At 43.4% G+C, this 18,239-nt stretch overlaps 2 protein-coding genes across 4 annotated transcripts; one reads left to right on the plus strand and one right to left on the minus strand.

Annotated features, from left to right (window-relative positions):
- Window positions 1–367: 367 nt before the first annotated feature.
- coq6 (coenzyme Q6 monooxygenase) lies at window positions 368–10,649 on the minus strand. The gene is made up of 12 exons (XM_071327578.1): window positions 10,283–10,649; window positions 9,769–9,903; window positions 6,802–6,860; window positions 5,022–5,148; window positions 3,656–3,786; window positions 3,438–3,545; window positions 3,297–3,359; window positions 3,093–3,200; window positions 2,119–2,321; window positions 1,694–1,809; window positions 1,193–1,359; window positions 368–506 (listed from the first exon to the last, which is right to left on the minus strand). Exons 1-12 carry the CDS (start codon window positions 10,479–10,481, stop codon window positions 477–479), a joined length of 1,446 nt encoding a protein of 481 aa, XP_071183679.1. The 5' UTR covers window positions 10,482–10,649; the 3' UTR covers window positions 368–476.
- Window positions 10,650–10,965: 316 nt separating this feature from the next.
- fam161b (FAM161 centrosomal protein B) lies at window positions 10,966–14,608 on the plus strand. 3 transcript variants are annotated; one of them, XM_071327575.1, is made up of 9 exons: window positions 10,966–11,092; window positions 11,526–11,817; window positions 11,924–12,432; window positions 12,555–12,892; window positions 12,991–13,112; window positions 13,220–13,387; window positions 13,487–13,586; window positions 13,729–13,901; window positions 14,169–14,365. In XM_071327575.1, the coding sequence occupies exons 2-9, from the start codon at window positions 11,537–11,539 to the stop codon at window positions 14,239–14,241; spliced, it is 1,764 nt and encodes a 587-aa protein (XP_071183676.1). In that variant the 5' UTR covers window positions 10,966–11,092; window positions 11,526–11,536; the 3' UTR covers window positions 14,242–14,365. The 3 variants fall into 3 exon arrangements, with proteins under 3 accessions (XP_071183676.1, XP_071183677.1, XP_071183678.1); XM_071327576.1 differs by having other exon boundaries at window positions 11,028–11,125; XM_071327577.1 differs by lacking the exon at window positions 10,966–11,092 and having other exon boundaries at window positions 14,169–14,608.
- The last annotated feature ends 3,631 nt before the right edge of the window (window positions 14,609–18,239 follow it).

An 18,239-nucleotide genomic window follows, 5' to 3' on the forward strand; every position in this document is an offset into this window, starting at 1 on the left:
AAGTGACATCAATAAGGGATGAAAGCTTTCACCTGGTTAGTCTGTCAAAGAAAGAGCAGGTGTTCATAATGTTTTGTGAAACGGATACAGGATTATTTTTTTTAACCTTAACTAGGCAAGTCAGTTAAGAACAAATTCTTATTTACAATGACGGCCTACCTGGGAACAGTGGGTTAACTGCCTTGTTCAGGGGCAGAATGACAGATTTTTACCTTGTCAGCTCGGGGATTCGATCCAGCAACCTTTCGGTAGCCTAGTGGTTAGAGCGTTGGCCTAGTAACCACTAGGCTACCTGCTGCCCCGGAAATGCTTGGAAAACCCCAAAATCATCTTCACACAGAAAGAAAGACGTGCAGGAATAACTGTGTTCAAGTTATAACAGAGCATAAAATATAACTTTATTCATTTACACTTTTACATTCCATTCACAGAGTCATTGGCGTACCATCAAACTGCAACGGCAGGACCAGTGTGTGTCACTTGCTTGCAAACGCCATGATCTGAGCCTGGAGAGAAAGAACATTAACTCACAAATCTAAACATCCATTTTGTCAATCCATCCATACCTATCCACAAATACATGAATCCAACAGCCACGTATAGCACTAGCAAGTTCTACAAAAAACGATGACTAGCATCTTTCCCATCTGTGTAAAAAGTGGCACTACAAACCTCTGTATACAAGATCTGTAAACTCTGAACATTTAATATGGAAAAATGTCAAGCATAACTTTGGGTCTCCAGAGAGAAATGCCTCTACAACCATTTACGGTTGCTTTGGTCTGAATCACTTAGTAGGGAATAAAGCCATTTCACATCAGCGGTCTGTAATAAAAGGGGTGTGAAAACACAAGTCAATACCGCCGTAACGCAGCCCCGGGGCCAGCACTGCATCCCACCCACACACTTTCTGTAACACTACATTTGGGGCTAAACTAAGCTGCCGTAGTAGTAAGTTGACAACCATGGAAATTATAGGCAGAGCTGAAGTAAAAAGACATGTAATCAGAAAAAAGGTCAGGATCGGGTGGGGTCATGAATGAAGCCAAAGTGGAGCTTACTTCTGACATGTGGCCAAACCTTGGGAATGGAAGAAGAGATGGCTTCTACTTGAACAAGTGTTGTGGGTTCACTTTGACAAGGGACATGACATTCGAGAAAGGTGGGGTTAAAGAGGAGACAGCATACTAACTTTCATGGCTGGCAGTGTATTGGTGGCCTGCAGACCGAAGGTGCGTAAGACAACCATGGGGGCAGCGTTAGTGGAGTACAGTCGTTTCATCAGGTCGATGGCAGCCATCATGGGCAGGTTGTGTCGCTGGCGCTCTGTCTCATATCCCAACAGGTGCTGCATGGCCCCTGCTCAACACAACACAGGCAGAGCAAAACACCAGGGGTTAACAAATCATGGAGAAAAGAGTTTCTGGACCTGTGTACATTGTTAATGTGTTTTCTGCATTGGAACTATTCAGAACAAATAAAATATTCACATAACAGGATTTCCATTTCTGTGAACTGTCCTTTCTGCCAAGAACTGTATGAAAAAAACATCAAATAAACTTTGGAAGAAATACTGTTCTTTTTATAATCAAGATCAACAGCAAGAGTCCCAGCCTGGGCTGTGGAAAAGAGCTTCTGAGAAACCACTGGCTACGGCTACTGTGTTTGGTGTCTGTTCAGGGTAGTCACTAACCCAGATCCTTCCCGTTAAAGGCCGCCTGGCTCAGGAGCTGAGTGAGGCAGGCCACATCCCCAAAGCCCAGGTTGGCTCCCTGGCCAGCTAGAGGGTGGACGCGGTGTGCTGCATCGCTGCAAAGAAAAATAAAGACCTCCGCCGTGTAAATCTAGTCACCACATCTACAGGGTAGGATCAAAGCAAGCATTCCCTTCAAATAGACAGAAATAATTGGATAGAGGCATTAACCCTTACTTTTTTTTGATGCAGTTGATAAGTATCTTTTTTATTTTATTTATATGATCCTGTTATACCTTCATAGAATAAGGGCATATGATCCTTACATTTACAAAATGCCAGGTCAAATATTAGTCACAATTTTCTAAAGCAAACCGATGTGAAGTTCAATAACGGCGTGTCCCCAGGGGTGAGTGGGGATTTACCCAATGAGTGCCACCCGGTGCCTGATGTACTCTGACGCATGGCCCATGCCCAGGGGGAACATGACCCGACTCTTTGGGCCAATCCCGGCCACGCTGGGGGGTAGCTGGCGTGCCGAGCCTGCAGAAGGCATGAGGACTGACAGGGCAGTGCGGAACAGAGAGCCAGCAGTCTCCACCAGCTCACTGTGGTTCTCATTACTCCACTGGCAGAAAGAGACGACACAGAGAGAGAGAGAGAGAGAGACAGAGAGGAAGAGACGGAGGGAAAGAGGAAGAGAGATAGCGAGAGGTAGAAACAGCAAATAGAGGAAGAGACAGAGAGGTACAGGAGAGATAGAGGGGCGTGGTAGACAGAGAGAAGAGAGAGGTAGAAACAGCAGGTAGAGGTAGAGACAGAGAGGTACAGGGGAGATAGAGGGGTGTGGTAGACAGAGAGAAGAGAGATGTTAAAGAAACAAACTAGAGCAGAAATGCAGAGTGAGTGTACTTTTCCTCACTAACAAAATGGTTTGGCAGCGTTACAGGACCCTTGCTAATTAAAAGAAGAGGCTGGTCAGGCCTGCTGTTGAATTAGCTTAGTTTAAAAAACATTCCATGCAGTAATGACCAACTGGCAGACCACAGGTTTAATTAGCAAACCAGGCCTGAAACCAAGCATGACAACCGTGGTGACCCCATCGGCAGGACCAGTAAAAATAGTAGGCTTGGGAAAGCGACTTTAGGCTGGCAAAACGTTGGTATTGTCTACATGTATGATGTAGAGTAGACAGAAAACAGTGACAAGTGCACCCATTGGCATTGACTAACCGGTTCATTGGTGCACTTGCAGCATGTTGGTAACAAGAGGATTTCCATTCATAAATGTACTATTCATAACGCATACAAATGTATCAGAAATCCATTTCTTTCTCTGCTGTATAAAGGCACCTGTTCCTCATCATTATTTGATTCGGTGGGGTCAGGCCGGGACTCACAAAGGCAGTGTTGATGGAGTCCACGAAGCTTTCCTCATCCAGCTGCAGTAGCTCCTCAGCATGGCGGTGGCTGGTCGACCACACCAGAGAGCTCTCTGTGTCCGACAACTACAGCCACAAGAGAGAAGGGGGAGTTGGTTAAAATTAAGGGACAGAAAAAAGCAAAGAGCTCAGCTGCACTTTGAACCTATGATACAAACTTACTGGTAACATTGCTATGGGGCCTGTTGGAAGGAACCTCTGCCAGGCAACATTGTTCTCTGTTGGCTATAGAAACACATGATAACAATTAGTATGGCCTCCATGTGTCTTGATGAAAGACAGGTTGTAAGATGTATATCTCACCTCAGACAGATGCAGGACAGCCACAACAGCTGATTGGTCGTAATTCCACTTGACCGTGGGTATCCCCGCCTCCCGCCTTACCATCGAATTTGGCCCATCTGCTCCAATCTGCAAACCAGCCAATCACAGCGGTTACATCCTAGAGCATTATGGTCAAAGACAAAAAAACAAAAAAAACATTCATAAAATAAAAGAGTTACTACTCAGGATGGACTGACCAGTAGTTTGGTTTGAAGAGTCTGTCCGTTGGCCAGGATGACCTGAACCCAGGGGATGGCGTCAGCTACCTGGTGGGACTTGGGCCAGGTGTATTTCACCACCTTGGATTTGTACTGGACCCTCACCTGATCTGAGAGACCGAACACAGAGAAAATAAATGGTCAAAAGCAGAGCCAAGGGGATTTTGGGTTCACCACAGAGAATCATTTTCTCTAAACAAGGAAGGGGCCAGTAAGTATTTTTCATCACAATTGGTCACACTAATCAAGACTTTGCTACTTGTTTCCTCCAAAAAGGAAAAAAAGAGTGTAAGGTTTGGCTGTAAGTGACTAAGGCAGTGGAGGATCTACAAACCACCTTGTAAAACACCACTGGTTTCCCTCTCTGGCAGGGACCAGCTGCCGAAGCTCACATTGACAATCTTCTTAATGGTCTTGGCTTGCCGCATAGCATTGATTAATAGTGTTTATCTACAAGCAGACCATGCCACACTTTCCGCATGCTGGGATTGCACCAAAACTCCCACTTTCTTTGAATTATCGGTAGTCGGTCATCCCGAACATGAAAGTATCTGGAATTACACTTGGCGTTGCCCACTTGGAGAGGTTCCCGTCCGCAGATTGACTACTGGTTCCTGAACACGAGCGACAAATATTGGCCTGCAGTGATTGGAGAGCAGAGTTACTACCAAACTAGTTAGCTTAGTGCACGCTTTTCATGTACTGCCTCAGAAGCAGAGAAACATCATGGCCAAAGGAAGAAAAAATTAAGTAGAGGACCAACATGATGCCTTTAAGGAAAACCTGCTGCCTGCAACCACACATCTGTTTAGTGCAAAATGTAGAAAAGCCCGTTTATAAATATGCTGTTTTACAGTCGGACGCAAGGCAGTGCTAAGGTTTCATTTCTGAACCTCCAAAAAGTCGTCCTAATTTCAACAACAATACAGCACAACACACCGTCAGCACTTTAGCATCCTTAATGGCGTGGGAGCACATGTCAATGTGAAATAGGTAATTGGACAACTGCACGTGCCTTTACATGGCACCCGGTCTATGAGTGCACTAACTGGCACACAGGAAATATGGAGCTTGATTGAAATAGCAGGAAAAACATGGATGCGTCCAAGAGCTGCACTGGTCTTTAAAAACAGACACTGGGGAAAATACAAATAAACAAAACACAGGGACAGGATGGAACAAATGTGGTGACATTACATGAGCTGCCAGACCCAGTGCTCATTAACAGGATGTCAATGAACTCAATATGTCTTCTAAGGACAGTCACATCACTACTCGTGCATAGTGAGGGTTTCATGGGAAAATCAGCAATGCAACTGGACTGTGTGTGGCACTGCTTTCTTACCAGAGAGATTCTCCAGCTGTTTCGTCAGGGCTGCCACAATGATGTCGTTCTCCACAATGTATGCCATCTCGTCCTGCAGGTTCTCCTTATCAAATGTAATCAGGGCATCTGAGCAGGCATCCCAAACCTAAATCAGAAATCAATTATCCCTGTGGTCAACAACTCTATCCTTAAATGCATCCCCATTCCCTATATTTAGCCGGCCAAAGAGCCACAGCCTAATTGAACTGAACACATCAAATTTGTTCAGCTGCAGCCAGAGCTTGGCAGGCACTACTTAAATGACCAAACTAAGATCTAGAAAGGTCAACAACACCCTTCTATGGTTGACTTAGGGAGCTTACTGATGCACGATGAAATGCCATTTGTGATGTGGATTTATGGCAATATTTGTGGCCCGACAGAACACATTTGTTAACATTACCGAGCGGGTAAATATTGGTTAATGTATCCCAAAAAAGTTGAGTGTCAAAATAGAACACATAATTGAGGCACATCATTTCTGAGATGGTAAATGACAAGACTTTTCATGTGACGCAGGGAAGTGGTTATGCTTATGTAGGACTCTCTCTCAGACCTTATCATTCAGAAGTAACACAGCTAAACTACTTTCCCCCCCAACATGCCATAAAGTAGTGGGTTTTACCCTACAGAAAACCACTAATGGTGGTGGGTTTGCAACTTGTGACAAGTGGTTGGCTGCTTGAAAGATTTAATGAAACCAAACCGCAAATTCCAAGGAGTTTTTATGTTGAAGAAAGATATACTTCTGTTGATAAGGAATGTGTTGCTATGTACTTATTGTCCTCTTTGCTAGGAGAAATCCCCAAATGGGAGCTTTAAAACCTGCTTATCTTTCCATCTTAACACCCAGACAGGAGAGAGACCATTGGAAATGGCCTACTAATATTCAGGTTCTTTTTCCTTCTTCAGCCAGTAGTTAACTATTTAGGATAGTGAATGAAGATTTTTTGGGGTTAACCTCAACGCACTACTCTATCCTTGTAATATGCATCTGCAAACAAACAAGCAAAAAAAGGAGCAGAGCAGTTAAGGTAAAATGGAAGAGGTATATCACTATAATCACCATATTATATTTTATGATGACATCCTTGGCCATGAGAGAAACCCTGTGTTTTTTTCTTTGGTATAAACTGACCACATCTTACAGAAGGGACTCAGCCTGCGCCCACAGCTGTAAAACACGGTCACTTTGCTACTGACATCCACACATCCTGTCATCTTCCATCTTCTGCCTCCTGCTTGTCACATTCATCTTTATAATTAGTACACACAGGGGATGAACGCCTAGTTGAAGATGCCAAATAGATATTTTTCCGATTAAATATAATCCTAATTAAATAATTACTCTGATTGTGGCCAGAGGGGAAAAAACAAACATTTCACTAAGCCAGGGAGTTTTGATCATCGTTTTAAATTGACCTCCTGTCCTTTGGGGGTTGAGGCACCCTGGCATTTGCATGGCCTCTGAGGATGTATAAATTGGGCAGAGGAATGAACAAAATGCGTGTTTTAAACCGCCATTGGGTTTGCGTTTTCTTTGTGAACAATTACATGCTCGAGAGAAATGGCATTGTAAAGTACATGATTGAGTAGAGGTTAAATGGCAGGGGAGATACAATTTTCCTAAAACTTTATAGCCAAACAAGTTACTGATGCATGGAGAATGAGAGTAAGTATATAGCAGTATAACTCTAACGACTTAAATGGGCTTCTCAATAAAAAATTACTTTAGGGCTTGGCGTTTCCAAGAACTGACCTGCATCTTCTGATAGGGCTTACATCTCATGTTCATAATGTGATCCCATGTGCCAACACCTGAAAAGGCACACACAACATTTTAATAGAATACAAGATCTATAACATCTAGGGATGTTATGTATGAGGCATACAAGCCCCATAATTACTTGTTAGAGGAGTATGATTAAATGAGACAAGAACTCAAGTGGGCGATGTCAACAAAAATATAAATGCAACATGTGAAGTGTTGGTCCCATGTTTCATCAGCTGAAGTAAAAGATCCCTGAAATGTTCCATATGCAGAAAAGCTTATTTCTCTCAAAAGTTGAGCACAAATTTGTCTACATTCCTGTTCATGAGTATTTCTCCTTTGCCAAGATAATCCATCCACCTGACAGGTGTGGCATATCAAGAAGCTGATTAAACAGCATGATCATTACACAGGTGCATCTTGTGCTGGGGACAATAAAAGGCCACTCTAAAAAGTGCCGTTTTGTCACTGAACACAATGCCACAGACATCTCAAGTTTTGAGGCAGCTTGCGATTGGCATGCTGACTGCAGGAATGTCCACCAGTGCTGTTGCCAGATAATTTAATGTTCATTTCTCTACCATAAGCCACCTCCAATGTCATTTTAGAATATTTGGCAGTACATCCAACCGGCCTCACAACTGCAGATCACATGTATGGCGTTGTGTGGGCAAGCTGTTTGCTGATGTCAACGGCGGTGGGGTATAGGCAGGCATAAGCTACGGGCAACGAACAGAATTGTATTTTATCGATGGCAATTTGAATGCACAGAGATACCGTGACAAGATCCTGAAGCCCATTGTCGTGCCATTCATCCGCCGCCATCACCTCATGTTTCAGCATGATAATGCACGGCCCCATGTCGCAAAGACCTGTATACAATTCCTGGAAGCTGTAAATGTCCAGGTTCTTCCATGGCCTGCAAACTCACCAGACATATCACCCATTGTTTTGGATGCTCTGGATCGACGTATACAACAGCGTGTTCCAGTTCCCGCCAATATCCAGCAGCTACGCACAGCCATTGAAGAGGAGTGGGACAACATTCCACAGGCCACAATCAACAGCCTGATCAACACTATGCAAGGGAGATGTGTCACGCTGCACGAAGCAAATGGTGGTCACACCAGATACTGACTGGTTCTGATCCACGCCCCTACCTTTAAAAATAAAAAGTATCTGTGACCAACAAATGCATATACATTACATGGCCAAAAGTATGTGCACACCCCTTCAAATTAGTGGATTCTGCTATTTTAGCCACACCTGTTGCTGACAGATATATAAATTGAGCTTCCCCGGTCAACTGTTAGTGCTGTTATTGTGAAGTGGAAACGTCTAGGATCAACAATGGCTCAGCCGAGAAGTGGTAGGCCACACAAGCTCACAGAACGGGACCCACCGAGTGCTGAAGCGTGTAAAAATAATCTGTCCTCGGTTGCAAAACTCACTACCGAGTTCCAAACAGCACAAGAACTGTTCCTCGGGAGCTTCATGAAATGGGTTTCCATGGCAGAGCAGCCGCACACAAGTCTAAGATCACCATGTGCAATGCCAAGCATTGTTGGAGTGGTGTAAAGCTCGCCACCATTGGACTACGGAGCAGTGAAAACGTGTTCTCTGGAGTGATGAATCACGCTTCATCTAGGAGTCCGACGGACAAATCTGGGATTGGCGGATGCCAGGAGAACGCTACCAGCCCCAATGCATAGTGCCAACTGTAAAGTTTGGTGGTGGAGGAATAATTGTCTGGGGCTGTTTTTCATGGTTCGGACTAGTCTCTTTAGTTCCAGTGAAGGGAAATCTAATGCAACAGCATACAATTACATTTTAGACAATTCTGTTCTACCAACTTTGTGGAAGGCCCTTTCCTGTTTCAGCATGACAATGCCCCCGTGCACAAAGCGAGGTCCATACATAAATGGTTTGTCAAGATTGGTATGGAAGAACTTGACTGGCCTGCAGTGCCCTGACCCCCACCCCATCGAACACCTTTGGGATGAATTGGAACGCAGACTGCGAGCTAGGCCTAATCGCCCAACATCAGTGTTGCTGAATGGAAGCAAGTCCCCGCAGCAACGTTTCAACATCTAGTGGAAAGCCTTCCCAGAAGAGTGGGGGATGTTATAGCAGCAAAGGGGGGGGACCAACTCCATATTAATGCCCATGATTTTGGAATGAGATGTTTGACCAGCAGCTGACCACATACTTTTGACCATGTAGTGTATGTATTCCCAGTTATGTGAAATCCATAGATTAGGGCCTAATGAATTTATTTAAATTGACTGATTTCCTTATATGAACTGTAACTCAGTAAAATCTTGGAAATGGTTGCATGTTGCGTTTACATTTTTGTTCAGTATACATCCAAGTCAATTTAACTGGGCTTGACATGGCCATGGGTATCCAAATCACTTCCTTCACTTCCTTACTGACATGCAGTACATCATCAGGGTGTCAATTAAAACCCAAGGAGACATGAATAATAGTTGAGAGGATCCCATCAATGATTGATGTAGACTAGAGTCCAGATATGATCCCTGCTAAGCATGTGTGACTAGACAAGCTGGGCCTGATCACTAACCTACTTCCTGACAACCTTTTAATGCTGAGCCACACCACAAATAGGCTTAATCAGACAGGAAGCTGGCCACTTAAACATGAGCTATTTTGTCATTGGACAAGATGTACTGTTTGTTCTTTTTAAATGGATAAACCAATAAACCAACCCTGACAAATAATAGACAACTACCAAACTATCTACACACAACTCTTCACCCCTACTGTACTTTATGAAGCTCATACTATTGCAGCCATGTCTATCTGTATGCAGAGAGGTTCCCTACATTTTTCTGATGCCATTGGCTGCCAATGGAAAACAGAGCTTCTAATGCCATTAGAGAGATTACTTTCTCAGGGAACGTGATAATAGTGTTTCGTAATATGGTTGTGTACCACTGAGGAGGGTGGCAGAGCCCGGGCTGATGGAGCTGACTCTTGTACTGTAGGTGTCTGGGACCTTGTCCATCACTTTCTTGTTGCCTGCCTCAAGCAAAAGAATCTTCTTCCCCTCCAAGTTTGGATCCAAGCCTGTCAACAATAATGAGGATGCATGAAATTGATTGATGCTCCGTCCAAAATGATAAACAGACAGATTAAAAGTTGTGGTGGGAGTAGCATTGATATAGCCTACATTTTGGCATCACTAGTGGTGCCATGAGAACAAGAAATGAAAGTTCCTCTGCATGTTTGTCTTAATTATACCTTACTTGTTTAGCAACACAGAACTAAGGCAAATGCTGTATGGTGTAAATCAGCAGCAAAGCCACAACTGCAATTTAGTTGTGAGAATGAAGTCTGAGAATTTGCATCCAGGAGCGGAATTACGGCTCCTCCTCCTTTAGATGGGGGCAAATAGGGGCAGAGGGGTTGTTTGACTGGGCAGCATCAGGAGATCACCTTGACTCACCTAAAGAACAAGCCATAGCGGTCCCAACCATCCCTCCTCCAGATATAATGACATCATAGAGCTCATTTTCATGTTCCCCATGTTCTGCTGCGCACGTGAGTCCTCTGCAAATGATTCTTGTTTCTGAAAAACGGTTCAGAGCAACACACCGCCGCCCGATTCCTTTGAAAGATAGTGCCGTTTTAGTGAGACTATGCATCTTTAAAACAACGTAACGACGTGGTACTCGTCTAACCCTTAAACAACTCAAACTGTATTGTTTAGAATCAGAACTAAATGTTTCCCCTTGAATATGTCCTACTAATCGCAGCTGTGTCCATTCTATAATGCAGCCATGTTGTATATTTTGACATACGTAAGAGGCAAGTACTTCCTGTAGTGCTCAACCAATCAGAAAAAGGAACCGCACTAGTTTCACTTCACAAGTTGTCCGCACTTTGGTGCTATTGATATTTAAACATAATTCCGTTTTATTCAGGAGGACAATGTAGAAGGGATAGTTAAGGCGCTTCTTGAATAAAAAAATGTGTTACAAATGTGTCAACATGATAGTGCCCAATCGAGATCACTGAGGTATAGATCGAGATACCGCAAGCGTTTACTTCAGCCAATCAAACATTAGAGAGTTCCAGGGGGTGGAGTCAAATATCTTAGCTTTGACAACAAGTAGCGAAACATCATCCATTGATTCGAAGTTATTACTTTGTAACAATCAATATATGATGTCGATACATGACAGTCTTTGTTGTGAAGCAGAGAAGCAAGAAGAGATGGACAACAATGGACAATAATAATAATCCACTGGAATAAGTATGCTGTAGTTCTAAAGTGCACGAGCATCAGGTTATATTTTCTATTTTGCAATATTCCAAAATTGTCATCTCAATATGTATTGTAGTTATGCATTGTGTAACAATACACATTTTCTGCCCTAAAACAGTTTAGCATGTAGCCTACTATGTTAACATAGACATATAATAAGACTTCTCTGGCAATGTTTTGGAGAAGCAATTTGGTTGCTAGGGCAACCCTTGCGGAGGCTCACATCATGTGCTGCTGGAGTTTTGCATAACTTTTCACATTATATTAATGATCATTAATTGATCAAATGTGGGACACAGTTCTATGGAAATAAAAATGTCTGATCTAAACAAGGGTTTATCTCACTGTGGGAGGTGTTTTTGGATTAGGTGTTTTTGGAATATAATTCAAAATATCTTCCCCTTTTTCCTTCTTTCCATAGCTGTTTGGTGAATGTTGGGTTCAGGAGGACACACTGCTGCTAGGATGCAAGAGCAGAGGAACATGGCTGACCTGCAGGCTTTCCTGGAGGATGGCCTGAGTTCAGGGCTGCTGCTCCAGCACCAACTACAGGAGATGAAGGAGGCCTACAAGCAGCAGCTGCAGGAGACAGAGAGGAGACAGAGAGAGGGCCTTGAGAAAAGGATCCAGCAGAACTCTATGCTGTCAGCAGGCTTCGACAGGAAGTCTAGTGCTGACAGACAACTGGACCTGTTTTTCAGCTCTCAGGCCAGGTATGTCAAGTCACCCAATGATGCAAATAAGTTATCACAATATATTTGTTTTATAAGTCTCAAATATCCTATTGTTCTATGTTAAATAAAACAATCTCAAATGTAGGGGACCGAGGAAATCCAGTTCCCTGTCTGAACTGGTGTCAGGTAGGAGGTCTACCTGCAGGAAATCCCCACAGCTCAGACAGTCAGGGAGGTTTGTCACATCCTCTGCAGCCTGGGCTTCTGACACAACTGTTTCACACAGAGGACCACAGCATCTTCAGCACCAAGGACCAACAGAAACAGAGCAGCTCCAACTAAGCAAAGAGGAGAAAGAGGAGGCGGAATGTCAGAGGAAGTTTCGTGCTGTTCCTGTGGCTGGCCATGTGTTTTTGCCCCTCTATGATGAGATGACGCAGGTGCGGCAGAAAGAGAGGAAGGAAGGCCATGAACAGAGGAGGGACTTCCTGCTCTCCATGCAGAAACCCTTCAGCTTCCTGGAGAGAGATGAGAAGAAGAGAGAGAAGCTGATGCAAATGATAAGCACGGTGGCACAGTCTCAAAAAGCCACCAATGTCAGGAAACCAATACCGAAAGCAATCAAAGACCATGCTGTCTCTGAGCATTTAAAAGGTGTGTTGCCTAAATAATATATCTCCAGAGATCTTGCTTAGGTGCAGTAAATTGTATTATAAAAGTATTATAATCTTCCCTAAATCTTAAGTTTTTCTCACTAAATTCTGTATGCTCTGTAGAGGAGGAGCTGCGCAGGAAGGTACGCATCCAGCTGAGGGCCCAGGAGACTTTGAGGAAGTCCACAGCACCTATAGAGAACCAAACTCATACTGAGAACCCGGAGCCTCGCACCGCCCAACGGACTAAGAAGGAGGTTCTGGCCTTCCTGGATCAGAAGCCTACCTTCCAGCCAAAGACCAACTCCCAGGTCCCTGATTTTGACAGGCTGCACAAGGCCTTTCAGAGGGAATCACTGAAGAGGGCAGAGAGGAAAAATGTTACCAAGTGTCAGCCCTTCCACCTGCGGACGTCAACTCTGCCTTCAAGACCAAGCAGAAGCAGCTCTGAAAAAGAACAGGTGAGCTTACTGTAGAACTCTGCAAATAGAACTTGAAATTAAATGTCTCTTTGTATCTTTGGAAACGTTTTGTTTCCTTGTATTATTTTTGTCCTCAGAAACCCATAGTCAGTGCCGTTTTGAAGAGAAGCAATTCCTTTGGAGGCTTAACATCACTGTCCACAGATACGCTTCCCACCTACATCACAGATGCAGCAAGGAAACGCTGTATGGCCATTAGGTAAAAGGGAACTGTGAACTTCATTATCGGGTGTGTCTGTCTCAATACGTAAAGATACAGGACATAGTCATACTCATCTCTGTCCTGTCCTCTCCCTGGTCCATCAGAAAGTCTGTGGAGCAGAAAGAGAGCAAGGAGCAGGAGAGTGTAGAGTGGATGCGGAGACATAGGAAGAGGTCTCAGGCCATGAAGAAGACAGTGGCTGTCCGCGCCAAGGTCATGGACCCTCATAGCAGCCTGAAAGAGGTGTATCATGAGAAGCTGAAACAGCACCGGTGAGTACTGGGAAATTCCTCAGATGAAAACAGAAAAGAACAGACTGATTAAAGAGTTGTTAATCTGTACTTAATGTTTATGTGGCTCTGTACATGTAGGGAGGCCGACCAACAAAGGACGAGAGAGTATAAGAAGGAGCTACAGGATATGAAGGCCAGAGTAACTGTCCGTCCTTACCTGTTTGAACAGGTGTCCCAGGTAAACTATGGGCTTGCATTGACCTGGAAACTCATTTTCTGGAATTGCAAACACTTGAGAAGAGCCTTTAAGCGGTCAATTGTTGTATTATTTACTGTTGTGCACCTTGTCTATTCCCTGGCCTTTGATGGAATTGCTCTAGAAAAACGCCAAGGTTGACGCGGAGCGTATATACAGAGACAAGCTGAGGGAAGCTGGTTTGAATGAGCAGTTTGTCAAAACAAAGGGAGAAGAGTTTGGAACGGCACCAGTCTTCATATTGGATGACAATGACGATGTTGATGACCAAAGTGTTGAGAGTGACATGGAGAAAAGGTACCTACAATGACAACAAGTGTGTGTCGCAGTGTCTTCCAACTAACAATTAGTTTTAGTCATACAATATCTAATGCCAATAGGAATACCACTGCAGCTGGAAATCCACGGACGCCATGTGGTATAGTTCTATATACAATGTTGCATTACATAATACTGTGAGACTGTTGTAAAGTCTTTAGTGAAGAGAAGACAAAATACTGCAGTCAAGCAAAACTTTGATGCAGTTACAATATAGACATTTTCTAACCGACATGTCTGATTTAGGGATGGAAACGTAGACGTCGGGGAGAAAATTGAAGAGGTAGAGGAAGAGAGCATGAAAACCAGAGTGGAATAAATGCATTGATCAAAAAGGTAGACCCGGCATGTAATGGAACTTCATATAGCTATTCTGCTTCAAAGAGCACTATGTTCTAAAATAATTGTAGTGTAGTTTAACTATGTTGACCCAGTCTTGGACTGTCTGACATGTTTTCTTATGATTTATGCTATTTCTAAAATGGGGACATCTGGCCTCTGGAGCTGTTAAATTTATATTAAATGGAGCAAATGTGAGAAAATGAATAAAGGTTTATGGAACTGTATATGTTTATAAGTAATTTAGAATGTTATATGTTGACATTTTACAATGGTAGGGGATTATGGCATATTAAATGTTTGGCGGCATAATATTTAAACCTTATTAAAACTGAATATCAAAGGCTTATTTGGTTTTATGAAATTAATTTATTATGGCATTATAGAGAACTACTTGGTAACCAGAAAAAAAGTGTTTGAAAACAAAAATAGGCCTACAATGCTATGGATTCTGACTGGTCCTGGTGTAGTTAATATATCATCCCTCACTTTGAAATCAGAGTGCTGACAGTGGTCTCAGTGACATTGTAGTACAGTAGTACATATTCAATCTGTCATGCTGTCTAGTTGTATTCGTCAAATTCTGTTTGAGCAAGCCCATAAATATTTTGGCAATGGACAGGTCCTACAGTGGCTTGCTAAAGTATTCACCCGCCCTTGGCATTTTTCCTATTTTGTTGCCTTTCAACCTGGAATTAAAATAGATTTTGGGGGGGTTGTATCATTTGAATTACACAACATGCCTACCACTTTGAAGATGCAAAATATTTTTTATTGTGAAACAAACAAGAAATAAGACAAACTGAAAACTTGAGCGTGCATAACTATTCACCCCCCCCCCAAAAAAGTCAATACTTTGTGAGCCACCTTTTGCAGAAATTACAGCTGCAAGTCTCTTGGGGTATGTCTCTATACGCTTGGCACATCTAGCCACTGGGATTTTTGCCCGTTCTTCAAGGCAAAACTGCTCCAGCTCCTTCAAGTTGGATGGGTTCCGCTGGTGTACAGCAATCTTTAAGTCATACCACAGATTCTCAAATGGATTGAGGTCTGGGCTTTGACTAGGCCATTCCAAGACATTTAAATTTCCCCTTAATCCACTCGAGTGTTGCTTTAGCAGTATGCTTAGGGTCATTGTCCTGCTGGAAGGTGAACCTCCATCCCAGTCTCAAATCTCTGGAAGACTGAAAGAGGTTTCCCTCAAGAATTTCCCTGTATTTAGCACCATCCATCATTCCTTCAATTCTGACCAGTTTCCCAGTCCATGCTGATGAAAAACATCCCCACAGCATGATGCTGGATGGTGTTCTCGGGGTGATGAGAGGGGTTGGGTTTGAGCCAGACATAGCGTTTCCCTTGATGGCCCCAAAACATTTTTTAGTCTCATCTGACCAGAGTACCTTCTTCCATATGTTTGGGGAGTCTCCCACATGCCTTTTGGCAAACACCAAAAGCAATGGCGTTTTTCTGGCCACTCTTCCGTAAAGCCCAACTCCGTGGAGCGTACAGCTTAAAGTGGTCCTATGGACAGATACTCCAATCTCTGCTGTGGAGCTTTGCAGCTCCTTCAGGGTTATCTTTGGTCTCTTTGTTGCCGCTCTGATTAATGCCCTCCTTGCCTGGTCCGTGAGTTTTGGTGGGCGGCCCTCTCTTGGCAGGTTTGTTGTGGTGCCATATTCTTTCCAGTTTTTAATAATGGATTTAATGGTGCTTTGTGGGATATTCAAAGTTTCTGATATATTTTTATAACCCAACCCTGATCTGTACTTCTCCACAACTTTGTCCTTGACCTGTTTGGAGAGCACCTTGGTCTTCATGGTGCCGCTTGCTTGGTGGTGTTGCAGACTCTGGGGCCTTTCAGAACAGGTGTATATATACTGAGATCATGTGACTGATCATGTGACACATAGATTGCACACAGGTGGACTTTATTTAACTAATTATGTGACTTATGAAGGTAATTGGTTGCACCAGATCTTATTTAGGGGCTTCATAGCAAAGGGGGTGAATACATATGCACAAACAACTTTTCAGGAATTATTTTTAACTCATTTTTTGAAACAAGTAATTTTTTTCATTTCACTTCACCAATTTGGACTATTTTGTGTATGTCCATTACATGAAATCCCCCAAAAATCGATTTAAATTACAGGTTGTAATGCAACAAAATAGGAAAAACGGCAAGGGGGATGAATACTTTTGCAAGGCACTGTATAAGGACAGGAATCATCTGAAATTGTACTTTCTCGGATGCTTTGGTTAAAGTATCTGGCTATTTCAGAAACTACAGTGCCAGTTAAGTAAATAGGCCTAGCCAGTCATCTGCCATCACAAAGGGCATGTCAGTGCACTGCTCTCTGCCCAGTCCCACATCAAATGGGGTTTTGTACTGGTCTCCACTGTGAGCTGAAGCAGCTTACTGCAAAGAATTGATGGGATTTTGCTAACCAGATGGAAACATCTGAATATGTACATAACTGGATATCATTTTGGAGTTGGCTGCTGAAAAACACTCAAAGAAGCTGACAGCAGCCATTATTATAGCGGATCCCTGCACACTGTAGCTGGCAGCAGAACATCATTCCAGAGCCATACCTTGCTGTCTCCATGGAGACCAGCTCAGATGGTCATTTGGGGGGTACCATCAGAGACACATGATGTGTTTAAGTCCCCGCTCAAAATGTTTGGATGAGTTCAGATGAAGACGGGAGTATGGGAGTCATTGACAGCTTATGGTCTTTCCCCTAACTGAGCTCACTCTACAGTGGACCAACAATAAAAGCCAAACAATCAAACCAGCTGTGGGGTTCACATCGGTAGGAGACTCTTGAATGATAGATGCAGTCACCTCCATGAGAGCTCAAAAATCACATGTCAGAGGTTCAAGGGCTCCAGTGAGGTTGTCATGGAAACCATGTTTTCCCTCCTTACACCATCCAGTGGTCCAGCAGGAGACTGCTGTGCACCATCTATGGCATTCCACACAGCAGTTACTATACATACAAAGAATGCCATGGCTAACAGCATAAGATCATAAGAAATGCAACACTATCACCCCTCTGACCCAGAGAATAGTAGAGAAATGCTGTTCAATAGCATCCTTACTTTAAATGTGGTGGCAAAAACCTACAGTATCAGTCAAAAGTTTGGACGCACCTACTCATTCAAGGGTTTTTCTATATGTTTACTATTTTCTACATGGTAGAATAACAGTGAAGACATCAAAACTATGAAATAACACATATGGAATCATGTAGTAACCAAAAAAGTGTTAAACATATCAAAGTACCCAACCTTCGCCTTGATGACAGCTTTGCACACTCTTGGCATTCTCTCAACCAGCTTCATGAGGAATGCTTTTTCAACAGTCTTGAAGGAGTTCCCACATATGCTGAGCACTTGTTGGCTGCTTTTCCTTCACTTTGCGGTCCAACTCATCCCAAACCATCTCAATTGGGTTGAGGTCTGGTGATTGTGGAGGTCAGGTCATCTGATGCAGCACTCCATCACTCTCCTTGGTCAAATAGCCCTTACACAGCCTGGAGGTGTGTTGGGTCATTGTTCTGTTGAAAAACAAATGATAGTCCCACTAAGCGCAAACCAGATGGGATGGTGTATCGCTGCAGAATACTGTGGTAGCCATGCTGGTTAAGTGTTAAATTCGAATAAATCACGACAGTGTCACCAGCAAAGCACCATCACACCTTCTCCTCCATGCTTCATGGTAGGAGCCACACATGCGGAGATCATCCGTTCTCCTACTCTGCGTCTCACAAAGACACGGCGGTTGGAATCAAAAATCTCAAATTTGGACTCATCAGACCAAAGGACAGATTTCCACCGGTATAATGTCCATTGCTCGTGTTTCTTGGCCCAAGCAAGTCTCTTCTTATTGGTGTCCTATAATAGTGATTTCTTTGCAGCAATTCGACCATGAAGGCCTGATTCACTCAGTCTCCTCTGAACAGTTGATGTTGA

Source organism: Salvelinus alpinus, chromosome 9 (assembly GCF_045679555.1).
Source record: "Salvelinus alpinus chromosome 9, SLU_Salpinus.1, whole genome shotgun sequence".
In the NCBI taxonomy this organism is placed as follows: domain Eukaryota; kingdom Metazoa; phylum Chordata; class Actinopteri; order Salmoniformes; family Salmonidae; genus Salvelinus; species Salvelinus alpinus.